We start from the raw sequence: 19,193 nt of genomic DNA, 5'->3' as shown, positions 1-19,193 counted from the left end.
TCCCCTCCTCAAAGAGTGTGCAGAAGGCATGGCAGTGGGGGAGCGCCACCCCCCCCCCCCCCCCCCCCCCGCCTTCCTCCATCTACTTCGGTGTCTCTGGTTACGTGTCCACATGTGTGTGCTTTGTCAGTTACTGTTTCCGGAGGGGAGAGGCTGGGGCGATGTGTAAGTCACACAGAGGTGTGCGGGGTCAGTGGCCCCGCTCTGACTGGGTGCACCTGTGTCGGGTCTGCACGTGTCACACCCACGGACCTTGTTTCTATGAGGTTAAAGCACTTGATCCTGCCTCCCCCAACGCAAAGCTGACTACTGAGCCAGCCTGTCACGAACCGGGTCTGGGTGCTGTAGATAAACTGGGTAATTGGTCTCTCCACCTCCTCATCCAAAACAAACACAAACCGCCCCCCCCCCGCCACACACACACACACACACACACACACACACACACACACACCACCATCAAGCTGGAGGGAGTCTGGTCCCTGAAATCTGGGTTCCTGGCTCCAGTGCCCCGCCCCTCTGACCCCGTAGACAAGGTGAGCGGCTCCCGCGGGGCCCTTTCCCTCCCCCGCGGGCGGGTGCTGCCAGCGCTTATATAAAGAGGTCACGGCCTGCTCCGCAGCGGGGCGCACGCGGCCTCCTGCACAGGTGTGGCGGCTGCGGGTGGGGAGGTGCGCGGAGCAGCCGGGCCGGCCTCCTCCCCGCGGGCGGCTCCGCTTCTCCTTCGCGCTGCTCGTCCCTTCTCCTCGCCTGCATGTGTGACGGCGGCGTGCGCGCCGGGGAAGGACACCGCGCCCTCTCCCCGGCTACCCGCCGCCCCGGGGCGGAGGGCCTCCTGGATCCCCGTTTCCCCGCTCCCTGCTGATGCGCGGTCTGCGCCTCGCCACCGCGTTCCTCCGGCCTGGCTGTGTAAGTGGCGCGGGGGCGTGGGCGGGAGGGCGCGGGCAGGGGGGCGGGGGCAGGGAGGCGGCGGCGCCCGGAGGTGTTAACTCCTCGCTCCGCGGCAGGCAGCGGGGCGCCGCGAGCCCCCGAAAGCCCCCAGCCCAGCGCGCGCCCCGCTAGCGTCCGAGCAGCCCGTCCGGAGGGGCGGGGGACAGGGCGCTGTGGGGCGCGATGCCGCCGCGGGGTGGCGCCCTCGGCCGCCGCGTCCTCCCTTTAAAGTTGGCAAGGACCTGGGAGCCGGGAGTCCGCCCGGCCGGCGGCGCGAGGAGGCGAGGGCGCGGGGCCCCGACCGCCCTTGATTCGCCCCATCCCTCCCGCAGGGCCAGGCGCGGACGCCGCCGGACCGCGCAGTCTGGAGGGACTGTGAAGCGCTGGCCGGCGTCGGGGCCCTTGCCCGGGGTCGGGCGGGAGCCGGCGGACGGGAGCCAGATGGAGGCGGCGAGAGGGGGCGCGGAGTAACGGGCGGCCCCCCGGGCTCGCACCTCCCGCGGCGCCCTGGCTTTCCGCGGGCACAGGGGCGCGGCGGGCGGGGCCCCCGGGGCTGCGATGGAGGTGCCTAACGTCAAGGACTTCCAGTGGAAGCGCCTGGCGCCGCTGCCCAGCCGCCGGGTTTACTGCTCCCTGCTGGAGAGCGGGGGACAGGTCTATGCCATCGGGGGATGTGACGACAACGGCATCCCCATGGACTGCTTTGAGGTCTACTCCCCCGAGGCCGACCAGTGGACCGCCCTGCCCACCCTGCCCACAGCCCGGGCCGGGGTGGCCGCCATCGCCCTGGGGAAGCGGATCATGGTGATCGGGGGTGTGGGCACCAGTCAGCTGCCCCTGAAGGTCGTGGAGATGTACAACATCGATGAGGGCAAGTGGAAGAAGCGGAGCGTGCTGCGAGAGGCCGCCATGGGCATTTCTGTCACGGCCAAAGGCAAGTGGGGCCAGGGCGGCGGAGGGCAGAGAGGAGGGAGTGGGGGACCACCGGGAGAGGGATAGAAACCGACACTGAGTCGGGGGCCCGCTCTCACAGTCCTGATCCTGTCTGATCCCTAGAAGAGACCTGAAACTGAAGACCCACTGGCCTTATTTTACAGATGGGAAAACAGGCTCAGCAGGTGAAGTGTCTAGTAATTCCACCAGGCTCCTCCCGGAGAGCTGGGCGCGCCTGGCCAGAGGGGAGAGCTGAAGGGTTAGTGCTGTGTCCCTGAAGACGCCTTCATTCTGCAGAATGACAGAGCCTCCCACCCACACCTTATCCCCTGCCCACTGCCTTTTAGGGGCCAACACCTCAGACACATATCTGAGGTCCTGGGAACCTTCTCTGCCTCCTTGAACCATCCCCAGTCCCCACCACGGGGGCTTTGAGGCCTGACTCCAGGGCCTTCCCCACTACCCTCTATCTCCCCCTCTGCCTCCTAATCTCAGAGAGGCTAATGAATGGGGACTAGAAATTTCTTGAGGGTCATGCTCCTGCAGCATCCTGCCCAGGTTCACAGGTCTCTGAGCGAGCATGTGCTGATCAGGAGGTTACGTGATCTTCGTTCGTTTCACTTTCTCAAAATCCCTTGTTTCTTTCTGGTTGGGTTTAGCACAGCCCAGAGCACAGAGGGGGCTCCAAATTCTCTTTTGCTGAAACATGCAGGGTTTTTTTGTTTTTTTTTTGCTGCTGTTGCTGCTGTTTTTTTTTTTTTTTTAAAGGTTTATTTATTTGATAGGGAGAGAGAGGGCACGAGTGGGAAGAGCCGCAGAGGGAGAAGCAGGCTCCCCTCCGAGCAGGGAGCCTGAGGCAGGGCTGGATCCCAGGACTCAATCCCAGGACCCTGAGCCAAAGGCAGATGCTTAACCGACTGAGCCACTCAGGTGCCCCAGTGCAAAGGGCTTTATAGGAAATGGTCCAGCAGGAATTAGAAGGCCCCCAGTGCAGCTCAGATAGCCTTGGTCGGATGCAATCCTCCCTCCCCCTCTGGCAAAACCATTCCATTGACCCATAGGGTCTACTGTAGATCAGGAATCAGTACTTCTTGAATACCTGCTCTGTCCCTTGCATAGTTCTAGGTCCCAGGGATGAAGAAGAGAGACCGAAGTCCTGGCCCCTACTTTCAGAAGTCCGGGTCTTGACCAGTGAAGGTGACTAGTGAGAAACTAACCCAGAATCCCTCAAAGCAGTGGCCTGTGGGGCCTCCAGGAACCCTGGGTAGGAAAGACAGGAGACCTGGAGGCCTGTTGTGGGGGGGAAAGAGAGAGAAAGGGTTTTCCTTGCCGCCGCCCCCCCCCCCCCCCGCCCGCATCGGCCTCGAGAAGTGCTGCTGGGAGATTAAGAACTCACATTTATTGAGTCATTACCGTAGGTGCTTTATGTGTTTTAATATGATCTTCACAGGCTGGGTGATGAGGTAAGCGCTATGATTACCCTCATTCTGGAGGGAAGCCATGTGGGGCCCGAAGAGGTTATATACCTCACCCAAGGTCACAGGGCTAATGAGTGATGATGGAGTCTCTGCTCTTCACTGTGGCACTGACTGGGTTCAGCAGTGGGTCTGATAAGCTTTCCTATGCCTGTGTGGCCAGCACTGAAGCAAAGGCTGGGGCCATGGACGAACAAATTCTCTAACAATCTAGTGGAAGAAACAGACGACGATTATTTCGGTAATAAACAGCGAGTAGGGCAAAGTCAATGCCTTGGGAGGCACTGGTCTGGTGCTCTCAGCCCAGCTCTGCCGTCGGGGGACACCCAAGTGCCCGTGAAGGACTAAGTAGGAGCTGGCCCAGGAGTGGTGGTGGGGCACGGACCAAGGGTTCTCTGCTGGAGGTGTGTTTTCGGGGGGACATAGGGATGGGCGAGGCAGAGCTCATGTAAGGGAAACCCTCCCAATATTAGCAGGCCCAATCTCCTGACCTGAGGCTACAGTTGGGATTTTTTTTCCTTTTTCAATAAAACTGGAGGTAGTGCTCAATAGAAGGAAATAGTACTCATCCCTGTAATTCCCTTGAAGAATAAAAGCCTCTTAGGGCCAGAAGCTGGGAAGACTGCCTACTGGGAGACAGAATCCCAGGCACGGGTGGGTCCCCGGGAAGGCGAGTGGTTTGTGGGGTCGGGGAGCAGGGGACGCTGTGTCTCTGGTCCTTAGGAGGCCCTGGAGGGAAGCCCCAGGAAACAGGGACACCTTGCTTATCCTCTCTATTGCGTTGTGTCAGGGAGGTGCTTGCCTACCTGCCTACCTGCGGCCAAGAGCAACAGAAAATGGGAGCGAACTCGCTTCTGCTCTGAGAGTACCCACCCACCTTACCGCCCTGGCAGGGTTCCTTAAAGGGGCTAGTCTTCTGTCCTCCAAAGCCTCCCCCTCATTCAGCCCTAACCCTGTCTCATCTAGTGCAGGATGCCTTCCGGAGCCCACACGCCACCCAGTGTGCGAAGGAGGAAGGCACTCCCGGGGGAGCAGGGGGCAGACAGAGAAAATCAGCAGCAGGCCAGTGTCCCACAAGGCCAGCGACAAGCAGGGCTGACCTCATTTCCAAAGGCTCCTGCTGGGTCTGGAGCATTCCAGTCTGGGAATGCCTAAGCAACAGTCCACTATTGGAAGGCATCAGACAAATACCTCTCCTCTTTGGCATTCCCTCTGGCTGCCTAGGAGGGAGGAACATGGAGAGGACAAGACCTGCGAAGGGTTGTCCAGACCCCCACTCCATCACAGTCTACCCCGTGCAAGATTCAGCCAAGGGCCAGACACCAAGGACGACTGAGACACGCAAACGTGATGCGGTTTCAGGAAGACCCAGGCTCAACCCGGCAGGGACTTGTCGTGGTTTCAGCAGCCCCACTCAGGGAGGTTGCAGTGGTTGGGAACCTGGCCTGAGCTTAGTGCTGGTCTTCAAGCTGTCTCATCGTGCAGATAAGCTGAGCCAGGGGTATGTGTGTGGCCTTTCTCCTTAGACTACCGAGTGTACGCGGCTGGTGGGATGGGCCTGGACCTCCGTCCACACAACCACCTCCAACACTATGACATGCTCAAGGACATGTGGGTGTCACTAGCACCCATGCCCACCCCGAGATATGCTGCCACCTCCTTCCTCCGAGGCTCCAAGATCTACGTGCTAGGTAAGGACATGCTATCTGTCCTGCATCTATCTCTTCTTCTCTCCTGGGGTCCCTTCCCACAGGAAGCACTGACACACAGTGCGCTCCCTGTATGGCTCGGTAACAGTCAAAAGGGGAAACCCAGCCCTTGCCCTCAGGTACTTACTGTGCCCCCCCCCTTCCACCCCTCCAACCCCGTTCTGGCCCCCAGGGGGACGACAGTCGAAGTATGCAGTCAATGCCTTTGAGGTCTTTGACATTGAGACTCGCTCCTGGACCAAGTTCCCCAACATTCCCAGCAAGCGGGCCTTCTCCAGCTTTGTGACCCTGGATGACCGCCTCTACAGCCTGGGGGGCCTGAGGCAGGGTCGGCTCTACCGGCAGCCCAAGTTCCTCCGGACCATGGATGTGTTCGACATGGAACAAGGTGAGCAGGGCACTGGCTACTCGCTGCCCACGACCCCTCTGGCTGACTCCCTGCACCTTGCCCCTATCCCATGCACCCGCCCAGGGCCGCTGCCCTAGCAGGGGGAGCCTTTCAGAGATCTGGACAGCCCTCACCATTCCAGGCTACTGTTGAGATCGCTTTCCTCCATCTGGACAGGGTTCCTCCTGGCTGGCTGGTTATTTGTCTCCAAGACTTTCCCGTCTATTTTCTCTTCTTACGACATCCAGGCAGTGCCAGGGGAGGGAGGGCTTCTCCTGCTTTTTACCAATGTAGACCCAGAAGGATCCCGACCTTCCTGCTCGCTGCCTCTAGTTAGCCTTCTCTCCAGCTCGGAGCCCACGAGAACAGAGATAGAACGAGGTGATTCGTTGCAGGGGATTTTGGTTCCTTGGACTGGAGCAAGCCTGGGTGGGAAAGGGGGGAGGCCTCGGAGCCCATCATTTCAAACAGCAGGAGGTGTAGTTTCTGCCCGGAGCACAAAGGGTGGTTGGAGTGGACTTGGGCCTCGGGCGTGAGCTCTGGGGACAAGGTGCATATTTGGTGGGGGAGGTCAGCATCTAATTCTCTCTCAATTTATGCGCCACGATCCATGGCCCGTAGGGGGCTGGCTGAAGATGGAACGCTCATTCTTCCTCAAGAAGCGGCGGGCAGACTTTGTGGCCGGCTCTCTGAGCGGACGGGTCATAGTGGCCGGAGGACTCGGTAAGGATGGCGCTTTCAGGCTGTTACTGTGGGTCGGGTGCTTGGTGGACACTTGGCGCTCTGCGTGAGCAGGAGAAGGTTCTGGCAGCTTCTTGCACACTGCCTGCCTACCACTTTAACCCAAATAATTCAAAACATGCCCTCCCACGTATCCACAAACGGGTCCCCATGTGCTCTTTCCAGCCTCTCACACAGGGGGACTGAGGCCAAGACAGCATGCGGAACAGGCTGCCGACCTTGGAAAGCAGGCTTGCTGAGCACAGCTCCCTGGGGCCCTATCCAGGAACACCTGGGGACAAATGCATGGCAGGGATTAGCCTGGTCCTCTTTCTCTGGCTTGCTCTACTCCCTGGATATCCAGCTCCATCGTGGACTAGGAGAGCAACCTGATTAGACAGATTTTTGTAATGGGTTCAGGATTTGCTGGGCTACTCCTCGCAGAGACTAGAGGTATTTTGAAGGCAGGACCCCAGCCTCAACAGGGCAGAGAAACTCTAGTTGCCCAGAGGTTACGCAGTGTAGGCAGACTCCCACTTCGCCCGAGCATGGAAGGAGCCCAATGCGAGCCAGACCTCGGGGACAGCTGTTTAGTACAAGGCAAAAGAAAGGCAGCAGCAGTGTCTAGAGACTTGGGGTCAAAGCAGTGGGTGGAGATGAAAAGAGGGAGAGAAAGCAGGCAGGGCCAAGAGGCTGTCGGCCAAAAGCCAAGGCCCAGGGTCCGGAGGGAGCCATTCTGCAGTCCAGGGACTGAGGTCCGTGGCTTCTGCTTGTGGGTTCCAGAGGGGGCCATGGAGGTGGTGGCACTGTGGGGCAGGGATCGGTGGCTGGTCTCCTTTGTGAGGTCCGCTTCCCTTGGCACTTCCAGGGAACCAACCCACGGTCCTGGAGACGGCAGAGGCATTCCACCCGGGGAAGAACAAGTGGGAGGCGCTCCCCACCATGCCCACGCCCCGCTGCGCCTGCTCCAGCATTGTCATCAAGAACTGCCTCCTGGCCGTGGGGGGCGTCAGCCAGGGTCTGAGCGACGCCGTGGAAGCCCTGTGCGTCTCCGACTCCTAGCTGCCCCCGGGCCTGGCACCTCGGCCCCAGACCAGACCACTCCACTCTTGACGACAGACATGGTCTCATCAGAGCAGTTTGGGTGACTTCCCAGGATGCCAGCTCCTGTCCGCAACTGGGGGGGCTCAGGCCCTAGGGGCTCTGGGGGACCTCCCTCCACCTCCAAACTGTACTGATCCCAGGAAACCGTAAGAAGACACGCTGACTCCGCCAACCTGCAGCTGGAGCCCAGCCCAGCTCTGAGGGGGCTCCTCCCCTCCTGCTCAGGCAGAGGAAGGCCCAGGAGCACCGGCTACCTCCCCTTCCTGTGAGTTCCGCCTCCCCCAGTGGCCAGGGCAGGAGGTGGGTGGGGTAGAAGACCACGGCTATCACTGTCTTCTCCCCAGCTCTGTGCTAGTTTGAGGGTCTCTAGGGATGGAAAATGGTGAGGGGTTGCAAGGAGTCCGGAACCCGTCTTCTCTCCCATGATTCGCATCCCTACCCCGTTCGGCGGTCAGCAGCAGGCCTGCCCTTGCCCTCATCTGCTCAGCGACTCGGCTCTGGAGCAGAGGCCGCTGAGCTGGAAGGGAAGTCAGGTTCAAATGGACCAGTCCAGGTCAGCAGCCTCGGCCAGCAAGATCCCAGGCCTCTCGGGTCCTTGATGGGAACGCGATGATGAGGAAGGAGCAGACACCCAGCCCAGGCTCTGCTTCCCGCTCCTCTCCTCACTCACTTTCTCCTTCCGCCACCCCTCCCTGGCTCTTTTGTCCCCAGCGTTCCTGGAGCGTTTCTGTACAAAACCTTCTCGTGTACACTGTGGCATCAAAATCCACAAAGTCTGGATTGACTACACCCGGGTTAACAGCAGCAGCACAATGATTAAAATCTATATTCCTATCCTCTCGGGCAGCTGGTGCCAGGGTTGGGTGGATGGGTATCTTGATGGGTAGAGGGGACCCCCGAAATCTGTCCCTGTGACGGTGTCAGACTAAATAGGGCCCCAGGCGGCCAGCTGTTCTTGGCTCTTCCCCCGGAGCAGGTTCTATCCCCAAACCTCGACCGGCCGTGTCACCTCGCTCCCAGTACAGCTGTAGGCAAGACTCCAGTTAGGAGGCAGGAAGGGCTGCGCTCAGCAGCTGATGTCTTCACGGTGGCCTCAGTTCACTCAGCTGAAGTTCACTGCCATCTTACCCAAGGCGGAAGGGGATTGCTCATGGACTTAACGACTTGAAGGTTTTAGAGCACCTCTTTCTTCTTCTTCTTCTTCTTCTTCTTCTTTCTTTCTTTCTTTCTTTTTTTTTAAGATTTATCTATTTATTTGAGAGAGAGTGAGTGAGCACACAGATGGAGAGGGAGAAGCAGGGTCCCTGCTGATCAGGGAGCCCAACCTGGGGCTTGATCCCAGGACCCTGGAATCATGACCCGAGCTGAAAGCAGACTCTTAACTGACTGAGCCACCCAGGTGCCCCTCCGCCCCCTTTTAAAGATTTTATTTATTTATTTATTTATTTATTTGTCAGAGAGAGAGAGAGAAAGGGGAGAGCACAAGCTGGGGGAGAGGCAGAGGCAGAGGGAGAAGCAGACACCACGCTGAGCAAGGAAGGAGCCGATGCAGGACTTGATCCTAGGACCCTGAAATCATGACCTGAGCCGAAGGCTAAACTGACTGAGCCCTCCAGGCAGCCGCCGCTGCTGCTGCTGCTGCTTCTTTTTAAAAAGATTTTATTTATTTGTTTGCAAGCAGCAACAAGCAGTGGGGAGGGGAAGAGTGAGAGAAGCCGGCTCCCCCCCACCCCTGAGCAAGGAGCCCCATGCAGGGCTCGATCCCGGGACCCCGGGGTCCTGTCCTGAGCCGAAGGCAGACACTTAACCAACTGAGCCAGTTATTTTTTTTTTTTTAAGATTTTATTTATTTATTTGACAGAGAGAGATCACAAGTAGGCAGAGAGGCAGGCGAGAGAGAGGAAGGGAAGCAGGCTCCCCGCTGAGCAGAGAGCCCGATGCGGGACTCGATCCCAGGACCCTGAGATCATGACCCGAGCCGAAGGCAGCGGCTTAACCCACTGAGCCACCCAGGCACCCTGAGCCAGTTATTTTTAAAAGCTGTACCAGCACCAGGGATACAAAGAAAACCTGCCTCGGGAGGGGTTACCGGGGAGTCAGACGGCACTTACTGTGCGATGGTGTAATTCATTCCCGAGAGGCAGGAACAGAGGAGGAAAACCTGTCAGGACTCAGGGCTCAGGGCTCAGGGGGAGCCTCCTGGAGGATCGGCTCTGGGGATCAGGACATATAGAATCTGGGGCTTTTCTCCTTTCATGCAGCCTCAGAAGGGTGCTGCCCCCTGCTGGCCCAGCCTGGCCTTCCCACGCAGGCCAGAGGCAGCCGATGGCCACCAGTGCCCCCTGGTGAGCTGACTGTGGGGGAGACTTTCCTATTGCTTCTGGGCACCCCTATTTCGGGTCTGTTTGTTGCTGAAGTAACTGTTAGAAGAAGGTGCCAGAAGAGCTTCAGCCCCCGTGAGGGATCAAGGGGTTTGGGAAGCCAATGCCAAGTCCAGCCCTGGTCTGCCCACCCCCACCCCCCACCTTCCACTGTCCCCTTTCACCCTCCCTGAGAAAGGCGTTTACAAGCAGGGGTCGCTCTACCCTTTCCAAGAGAAGCCAAAGCCGCCGTGTGTGTGTGTGTGTGTGTGTGTGTGTGTGTGTGTGTGTGTGTGTGTGTTGGAGGAGGGGCCTTTCCAAGTACACAGAACAATACTGGATCTAAGGATGGGACCGAGGTGTTTTTAAATGGCCAGAATTTCAGGGGCACGATGAGCCTGAAAAAGGGTCTCCCTATTATGAGAATGGGGGACTGGCCACCACAGCCCATGAGGGCCACTAAGAGCCGGAGCTGGCATCTGCTGAGGACTTACCTCTTGGAGGTCCCTCCTGGGAAAGACTGGGGGTGCCTTGCTGAGCTAGGGAAGCAGGGAGTGTCAGTGGTGAACCACGTGGTCTGTACCTCGAGGGACCATGAAAGCGGCTCGGGATCTGGGGAGAGATGGCCCAGCTCCAGGCCCCGCTCCACCCCCCCCACCCCCCCACCCCCAACCCCTGCATAGGCTTTCCTGTCACCATCCCTCTCTGGAAAGGTCCCTCCCCTCTTCTTTCTCCTCTTCATCTCCCAATCTGACAAGGTGGTGAAGCCCTCACTTCAATCCTTAGATCAACTCGATGAGGTAAGGAGTGTCCCATTTCGCAGATGAGAAAGCTAAAGTCTCCAAGAGATTACGTAACTTGTCCAAGGTCCCCAGCTAGTAGGTGACTGAGCCATGTCTGAGATTTCAACTGTTCTGAACGAAACATGCCATTGCCTTGAATGACATAGCGCACGGAGGCAACAAGGACATCAGCTGGGGTGTACTATGTAAGGAGTTCGAAATGTCAAGCCCAGAAAGATGGGTGCCATGACAGCCGGAGGTCCCTCACATCCTGGTATCCCTGTGAGCTTGGGCAAGCCTGGGATCGGTCTGTTTTACAGATGGGGAAATAGTGACTTCCTTATCCGGAAATGGGGGAGCCCAAGCTTTCTAGCTTGCCCTCACGTACTCAGCAGCTGGTTCATGCCCGGAACCCAGCCAGTGCCTGCGAAGTGTGTCTTGAGTGAGTTTAGGTGATGGTTCCTTGAGGAGAAGAACTGGGAAAAATTCCCAGGACCAGTTCCTCATTAGCCAAATTGGACTCTCCCGAGACAATTTCTTTTCTTCATGCAAAACACCCTCCGAAGAAGAAGTATTTGGCAGATGACTCAGAGGGTCAGTGGGATAAGGGACTGGAGGCCCGGAAGTATCTGAAGACTGGCCACCTGAGGGGACCGCTAGAGTTGGTGAGTTTTCTAGGCGGTTCAGAGAGAAGTCTGTTCCCCCCCCCCCCACACCCAAGCTTCCCTCCACCCTCTGCATTGCTGGAGTGAGGACCTTCAGGCTTGTGACTAGTGGTCTGGCCTATCTGGGCTGGAGCTGGGCCTTCCAGGCTCCTCCTCTGGTCAGCCTTGCAAGGGAGGGTGTGGCTGTGCCCTTGAGGCGATGGACTCCTAAGCTCCCACTCACTGTCCCCCGAAGGGGGCCTGCCCTGCCCTCCTTATCTGGAGGATGAGAAGGGGACATTGGGGGCACCCTCCCTCCCACTCAACAGAAAGTGAGGCTTGGTCCTAATCTGTTTAGCAACTCACATCCTTAAAAGCAAACAATCATAAGGGAATAGTAAGGGATAAATCATTTTCCCAGGCTCCCCTATCTGGATTCAGTGTCCCCATCTTTGGGGACCCTTCAGGATGGGTCTCTGTTCACCTCAGACCTCTGCATCCAACACCTGTAGAAAGCCGGCTCAACCGTGGTGACAAAGAACCATGCCACCTTTGGTCTTCTCACTCACATCCCCTCAGGTTGGCCCCTCCCCGTTTCCCTTGGCCACCACTCGGGTTCACCCCCTCATCCTCCGGCATGAGCAGCAAGTCACAGCCTCCCCACTGCGGGGGCCCCCAGCACTCTCCTCCAGCCCACCCTTCGCATCGCTGTTAGAGCCCCTATGCTTCGGAAATCTTTCTCTGTCTCCGAATCCAGCTGTCCTTGCCAAGCTTAGCATCCCCGGGAGCACCCTCTACTCTTCAGGCAATTCCCAGCCTCAGTCTGGGCCTCTGAGTCCCTTGGCACAGCTCCTACCTCCCCGCCTCTGCTCCTCCCCCTCCTTGCCTCTGCCCAGGGTCCCTGCCCCTCATGCACCTGGTGAACACAGCCACTGCCCCTACACGTGCCCCACCCCCCCACACAAAACTTTGTAGGTTCTCAGGACCATACGATGCCATTCACCCTCGGGCGCTCAGAGCATCACAGAGAGCCGGGCTTGCTGTGTCCAGATGCGTAACAAATAACTGGTGAAATAAATGTGTAACAGCTGAATTGAATGAAGCCAGAAACCAAAGAGCCGAGAGACAGCACCAGCCTGGAGAGCCCCGGCTTCCTCGGAGCCCGTCTCCAGCCCGTGACTGGCACAAAGAATCAGATTCAGGAAATCAGCGGTATTCCAAGTCCCCTCGCTTAGGGATCGGGTCCCCTCTCCCTTTGCAGCAGGCTTGGACGGGAGGACTGGCTCAGGACTGGGCTTTTCATAAGCTCTGGGGGACAGCCAGCCTATTAATCCTGGCTTGTGCTAACAGCCCCCAGCACCAGACTGTGCTCGTGTCATTCAGGGCCAAGAGAAATGCTGGCTCTGGCCTTCCCTTACCAAGGGTCAGGAGCTGGTGACAGGCTCAAGAATGTGCTTTGTTTGGGGTTTGCATTCCTGGAGCGGCTTGGGAGGCCAAGGGCTCAGGTTGCCAGTGGGAGCCAGACCCGGGGCAGGGAGGTGGCACCGGGCAGATCTTCCCTCCCCCTCCTTCCTCCCGGGCACACCTCCTGTGCCCCGCCCTGCCTGGCCCTCTCCGGCCTACTCGCAAATGCAGGGGGGCGGCTGTGGAGGCAGGGCCGGGAGGAAGTGCACACATGGCCCCTTCAAGGGAGAGCATTTAGGTGGAGGATGGAGTCCTGAGCATGGGCCACCGCCATAAAACCTCGCAGCTGGGAGCCTTTCACAGTTTACAAAGACCTTCCACGTGCAGGGTCTCTTCACCAATTACGAACTGAGTGAAGGGAAACTGAGTCGCCTGCTCCAGGTCATGTGGCTAACCGGGGGTAGAGCCAGGTGTGGAACCCCATCCTCTGGCTGCCTTTCTGGGGCTCATGTTCCCTTTGCCTCATGGACACCAGCAGCCTCTGTACCCCAGGATCCAACCTAACTAAGACCCTGACTTCACAGGGTCAGGGAAGGATCGATAAAATCCTGGGTGTGAGGCGCTGACCCTGGAAGGATGAGGACTTAAGCAGTGGGAGAGGGAGAAGCAGACTCCCCACTAAGCAAAGGGCCAGATGCGGGGCTCGATCCCAGGACCCTGAGATCATGACCTGAGCCGAAGGCTGGTGCTTCACTACTGAGCCACCGAGGCATCTCTTATTTTTATATCTTCTGTCCCATCTCAGTCCATCATGCTCTCCGATGACTGAGGCAACAGCACAGCAGAATTAGTGGAAAGTACCTAGTGACTGGGTGCCCAGTGCATGAATCCCATGAATTCTTTTACCCCAGTCCTAAGCATAGGTGCCCCCACTCCTGCCCGCAGACCCCACGGTTATGGGTGTTCTACAGGCTCCGACACTGAGAAAAGGACATAGGAATGAGAGGCAGCAAAAGAGAAAGATCTTTTCGTTTTGCCATCAACAACAGGATAGGAAGGCCCTTTCCAAAACCCTGCCTAGAACCCCTGCCATGAGTCTACGCAAACAGCCACCCCCTCTACCCCCTAACTCCCAGAATATCCTTGTTCAGGCCACAGAATCAGCATGGAGAGTAATCCCCAGGCTCTTCCTCTTCTCACCCCCCAGGCAGGCTCCTCTCCGCCTTCCCCGAGTACACAGCTCTGGCCTTGGGCAGTTTCAGTGCTTATCTTACCAGTCCTGCGACCCAGATCAGATCTGCTGTAGCTCAGGGAGTCTGATAAGCCCCTTGTTGTCACAGCCTGCACACGCACAGGGATCTCTGCCAGAACTCGGGGGAGGAGACTTGAGAGCACCCGAGCTCACTGAAACCCCAAGCAGACATAGGAAATCATCAATCTGGCCCCTTCACATGGTTTCGGCCCACAGAGAGCCCACGAGGCCGTCAGGAGGCACATTTCAGGCTGAGGAAACTATGACATAGAGAGCCACAGTCTATTTGAGACTCTGGGCAAATGAAGTATTCTCTCTGAGCTGAAGTAGGAGGGCTAAGAGAGCTGTTTCTGAAGCCAGATGGTCTGGGCTCCAGGCTGGCTCCACTACTTGCCAGCTTTTCTTGAATTTCTCTGTGTCTCAGTTTCCTCCTCTGTGCAATGGGGGGAACCATACGCCAACACCTGCTTCCTAGAGCTGTGGCAAGGATGGAATTCATGTACACAGTGGCTAGTACGCAGCGTGTTAACAGTGTAAAAGACAACAACAACAATTCTCGCCCACAGAGTTGCCAAGAGATGGAAAAGAGTCATAGTTAGGCGCGGGGGAGAGCAGAACCTGGAGCCTGGGTTGCAGATCCCGGAGCCAAAACATCATTCCAGTCTGGGGCTGGGAAAGGGAATGGAGCCCCTGATTGTAGAGATGGAATCACCTGCGAGGTGGGCAAAAGAAGGGGAGGGATGGAGATTTCTAATTTGTCCTTCCTTAGATATAGCCGAGGCGTCCCAGCAGAGCTGAAAGGAAACACAGAGTTGGTTTACCCAAATCTCTTTTTAGAGATGAGGAAACATTCCCGAGAGAGAAATCCCTTGGCCATAACCCAAATGGGGGCGTTTGGTGGTTAAAAGAGCTGGAACCCAGGACCCCTGACTCTTTACCTCCCTGAGCTCTTCCCGTGGCTCCAGGCAGGAGACAGGCAGGCAAGCTGCCTCGGGGAGAAGATCTGGGGTCAAGTCCCTCCCAGGCCTCATCTGTGAATAAGATTCAATTTCCCATTGTAATTGACAGCCTGGGGGACCGCTTTCAGTGTTTGCTGCGCACGATTCCCCCAAATTCCTGGTAAGGCTTCCAAAATTTAGATTGTAAGCAGCTCATTAGTTCCAACTTGTATTTCCAGAGCCCATTTGGGCACCACAAAGCAATACCATCCTTAGGAGCTCGAGCTGCCATGTTGAACCCACAGGGTTAGCCTCTCAGCTGTTACTCCCAGTCAGGCCTGGGTGGCCTTGGGCAGGACACCGTATCTAAGACAGTTAGAACCAGGGCTGGCCCAATAAATGTTAGGTATTATTCTACCTATTATTGTCATTGTTGAGTGAATGAATGAACGAAGCGACAAATGGATGAATGGAGTGATTGGCTCATTGAAGGAATAATTACCTAAGAAGACGGGAGCTTGGGGTCACAGCTTTGGGTGTCCTATAAAGCTTGCTAGGCTTAAGTTGGCCAGTAGAGAGCAGCATTGAGTCAGGCATCCTACCTTGCCTGCCACTTGAGAATTTACAATCATCTCTTTGGACTCCCACATCCTAATCTTGGAGAGCCACTTCTAACTCACAGGATTTTTTTTTTTTAAGATTTTATTTATTTATTTGACAGATATCACAAGTAGGCAGAGAGGCAGGCAGAGAGAGAGAGGCGGAAGCAGGCCCCCCCACACTGAGCAGAGAGCCCAGATCCCAGGACCCTGGGATCATGACCCGAGCCGAAGGCAGAGGCTTAACCCACTGAGCCACCCAGGTGCCCCATAACTCACAGGATCTTATCCAGACCATTCCACCAGCTCCAGGCAGGGGAAGGGCAGCACCTTCAAGGCCATACTGTCCACCATCTGGGGGAGCTGTAATCTGTCTCAGGGCTCCAGGGAAAGGGAATATCATGGTTAGGGTCTCAGGCTGGAAGGGCCCTCCGGCCTGCAGCAGCCTTTTTCCCAAAGAAAAGATGGGTTCAGGTATTAATACGGAAGTAAATCCCCAAAGAGGAGATATTCTAGGGCTTGGGAACCCCCTAAAGTTCATCTGATGCAGAGTGCTTGGCTGGCCCTTGCCTACTCTGCTGCCTTCACCCCAGCCCCTCCACACATACTCAGTGTCACCTCCGCCCACCCACCTCCACTTCATCCCTGAGGGCCTTTCCCCACACTTCTCCCTTTAAGGTCCTCCATCAAATCCTTGAGCCACAGCAGGACCCATCCTTCCAGCCTCCCACGGCATCCTGTACTTCTCTTGAGGTCCTTCCTACTTTCTGCCTTGGGTTATAGGATAAACTGTGTGTTCATCTCATTTCCCTTACTAAACTGCATACTTCCTGACAGTAGAGAGCGAATTCTGGGTCACCCCTCAAGGCTCATCTTAAGTGTATTTCTTTTTCAGAAGAAATGCTTTACCCCCTCCTCACCCCCAAAATATGGCTTTGGTGTTCCTCACCTGCCCTCCCGCCAGCACCCTTTACTTCACACCCCACAGAAGTCCTTACTCTAAGCCATATGAATTTCTGTTTTTACTAGTCTCCAACCCACACAGACATGCATGCACACAGGTGGTGAGGTGTGTAGGGACTGGGACAGACGCTTGTTTCTCACTGCTTGCCTGATGTGGCCCAAAGAATGATTATCCCCAGAGCCCTTGACACAGCAATCAGTGATAGGACAAGGGGATGAGGGGGCCAGGCTTCCCCTTCCCAGGGGGGGACACTGGGGCAGGCAGGATTACTATGGCCCGGCTCAGCCCAGCTTTCCAGCCACATCCAAGCACATGACCCAGGAATGTCCTGAAATCTGCGGCTGCCGAGGCCCCAGCTATAATCAGATGCCCTGTCAGGGAATTATCGCTCTGTTGCGACAGACCAGGTCTCCCTGTAAGCAGTCTGAGAGTTGAGTTTCAGCCGTGAACCACATTTCCTAGTCACAGGCTGTTTTGGCTCTTTCTCAGTCTGCATCTGCCTCCTCTGCTGTCTCTGCGGACAGACAGCAACCTGGTCCACTCATCACTACCACCTTTAGTCCCTCAGGGGCCACCAGGGCACCCCTGGCTGGAACAGGGCAGATTTCTTTTCTCTGGGTTCTTTGATCATGCATGACTTGCTCCCTAAAGAAGGATTCACATTCCGGTCATTTAGTCTTCAAATTCCATCATACATATGTTCCTTTGGTTCGTAAACATCTACCAAGCACCTTTTTGTGTGCCTAGCGGTGTGCTCATAGTTTTGGGGGTATCTGGAAGAATTGGTAGGAGTCTAGATGAAGCCTGAAAGGGAGTCTTAGGCTCATCTGGATCATTCTTTCATCTTATTTCTGAGGAGGTGTTGATGGATCTGGCTAATTGTCTCCCACCCTTCAGGTCTCTGTTTAGTAGGCCCCGTCTGCTGGAACCTTCGCCTGACGACTTCATCCTGTCCGGGCCCAAGGCTCCCTCCTGTTATACACCCCAAGGGCATTCTGTTCTCCCATCCTGAGCACATCTTCCTCTGTTGAGGATTGGCTTGTTTATTTCTCATTAGACAGACTTCTCTGAGGGCAGGGACCAATATCCAGCATCTAGCAGGCACCAGTATTTATAGAATGAGTAAGTGACTGGTAAAAGGCCACAGAACTGCTTGGTGTCAGCGGGAATAGAACTCAGGGCCCTGTGCTTGCTCTAATACTACACCTGCTTCTTCTTAAGGACCCTAATCCACCTGGATGGGCCCAGCTAGCTTCCATCCCAGGATGGAAGGGGATCTCAGGGGAGAAAGGAATAGCAGGTCAGGGGGACTGGTACCTGGGCCTCATTCTATTTGGGCAGATGACTCAGAGCAAGGAGGGAGGCTGGTGGAAGAAGAGTAACAAATTGGCTACCTCTTGTGGCCCCCCAGAGTTGGGGAAGGGAAGTTGGTTTCCTCCCTAAGTGGATTCTCTCCCACTACAAAGGAAGCATTCTCCATCCCTAACTCACACTAGAAAGGATCAAAGGATCCGAGGAAGGAGGAAACCGGGCAGACACTAAATATAAAATCCAGTCACTGGGGATGTAGTCCTTCTTGCTCTTCAGCTTGTCCTGAATACGCAGCTGGAGACACAATCCTCCTGTGGGGTTCCGAATCCCAGCTCAGCCAATTTCTCTGTATGGCTGTATAGCTTTTGGCAAAATAAGACCCACTTCGAAACATTGGGTTAGCATGAAGACTCAAGGGAAAATGTCTCTTTCTCCCTATTACACTTCACATTTAGAGGAAGGAGGAGAGCCTGTGGATATTCTCATTTCATTCTAATTGACACTCAGAATGGGGATTCTAGTGTTCCAGGCCTTAAATACCAAGCCAAATCTCATGAATCACAAGAGGAAAACTATGAGTGGGCAGTTATATACAGATTCAGGGAACACAAGTTAAATGATAGGAGTGTAATGCATTTTTTAAAAAAGATTTTATTTACTTATTTATTTGACAGACAGACTTCACAAGTAGGCAGAGAGAGAGAGAGAGAGAGAGGAGGAAGCAGGCTCCCCGAGGAGCAGAGAGCCCAATGCAGGGCTCGATCCCAGGACCCTGGGACCATGACCTGAGTCGAAGGCAGAGGCTGTAACCCACTGAGCCACCCAGGCACCCCTGCATTTTTTTTTAAAGATTTTTATTTATTTATTTGACAGACAGAGATTACAAGTAGGCAGAGAGGCAGGCAGAGAGAGAGAAGAGGAAGCAGGCTCCACGCTTGAGTAGAGAGCCCGATGCGGGGCTCGATCCCAGGACCCTGAGATCATGACCTGAGCCGAAGGCAGAGGCTTTAACCCACTGAGCCACCCAGGTGCCCCATGTAATGCATTTTTTAATGAATGAATATTTCCCTTTGCCTTACTCCACCTCCTTCCAACGCTTCATAAATACCAGTCATCTTGAGGGAGTCTCTCAATCCTAGAAGCCTTCTTTGATGAAGAGGTAAGAACTTTCCAGAACCACATTTCTGGGATCCAGTTAGGGTTGATCTAACTGAAGACGAGTGAACTCAGAACCCAAGAACATCTCTCCACTAGCTGTCCCGCTACACTGGAGTCTGCCTCCATCCCACTCCATTCCTCCCTTCCTCCTTATGGTCTGAAAGAAGTGGTCAAGTGACTTCGTAGATTTTGGCATGAGAGATGCAAATTAGGATGGAGAAATAATACTTCTAGTACTGTCAGTTGCCCCTCGGTAACAGATCACAGTACAGTAGAAGGACAGACAACAGGTGTCTCTAACCAGGACCGAGTGCCACTCAGAGGCAAGAACAGCAGTTCCAGGGCCGCTCAAAAGTTCTAGACCCCAGTAGTACCCACCAGCCAAGCAGCCTCCGCTGGTGTCTCCTATTCCGCGAAGCCAGTCCCTCTGGGGCCCCCGGGAGGGTGGGGGGGGGCTCGTTTGACACCTTCAGCGGACTCGGCGAGGGGAGGAGTCGGGGCCGGAGGCCCGGGCGAGCCAAT

At 56.1% G+C, this 19,193-nt stretch overlaps 1 protein-coding gene across 10 annotated transcripts; it reads left to right on the top strand.

Moving 5' to 3' along the window:
• The first annotated feature begins 451 nt into the window (after window positions 1–451).
• On the top strand, window positions 452–8,089 carry KLHDC8A (kelch domain containing 8A). 10 transcript variants are annotated; one of them, XM_032318927.1, is made up of 7 exons: window positions 452–536; window positions 1,263–1,864; window positions 4,865–5,029; window positions 5,220–5,435; window positions 5,613–5,816; window positions 6,057–6,158; window positions 7,024–8,089. In XM_032318927.1, the coding sequence occupies exons 2-7, from the start codon at window positions 1,489–1,491 to the stop codon at window positions 7,215–7,217; spliced, it is 1,257 nt and encodes a 418-aa protein (XP_032174818.1). In that variant the 5' UTR covers window positions 452–536; window positions 1,263–1,488; the 3' UTR covers window positions 7,218–8,089. The 10 variants fall into 10 exon arrangements, with proteins under 10 accessions (XP_032174818.1, XP_032174823.1, XP_032174822.1 ...); XM_032318932.1 differs by having other exon boundaries at window positions 458–536; window positions 1,691–1,864; XM_032318931.1 differs by lacking the exon at window positions 452–536 and adding an exon at window positions 547–909 and having other exon boundaries at window positions 1,691–1,864.
• The last annotated feature ends 11,104 nt before the right edge of the window (window positions 8,090–19,193 follow it).

This window comes from Mustela erminea, chromosome 17 (assembly GCF_009829155.1).
Source record: "Mustela erminea isolate mMusErm1 chromosome 17, mMusErm1.Pri, whole genome shotgun sequence".
NCBI lineage: Eukaryota > Metazoa > Chordata > Mammalia > Carnivora > Mustelidae > Mustela > Mustela erminea.
This window is presented reverse-complemented; position numbering and strand designations above follow the sequence as displayed.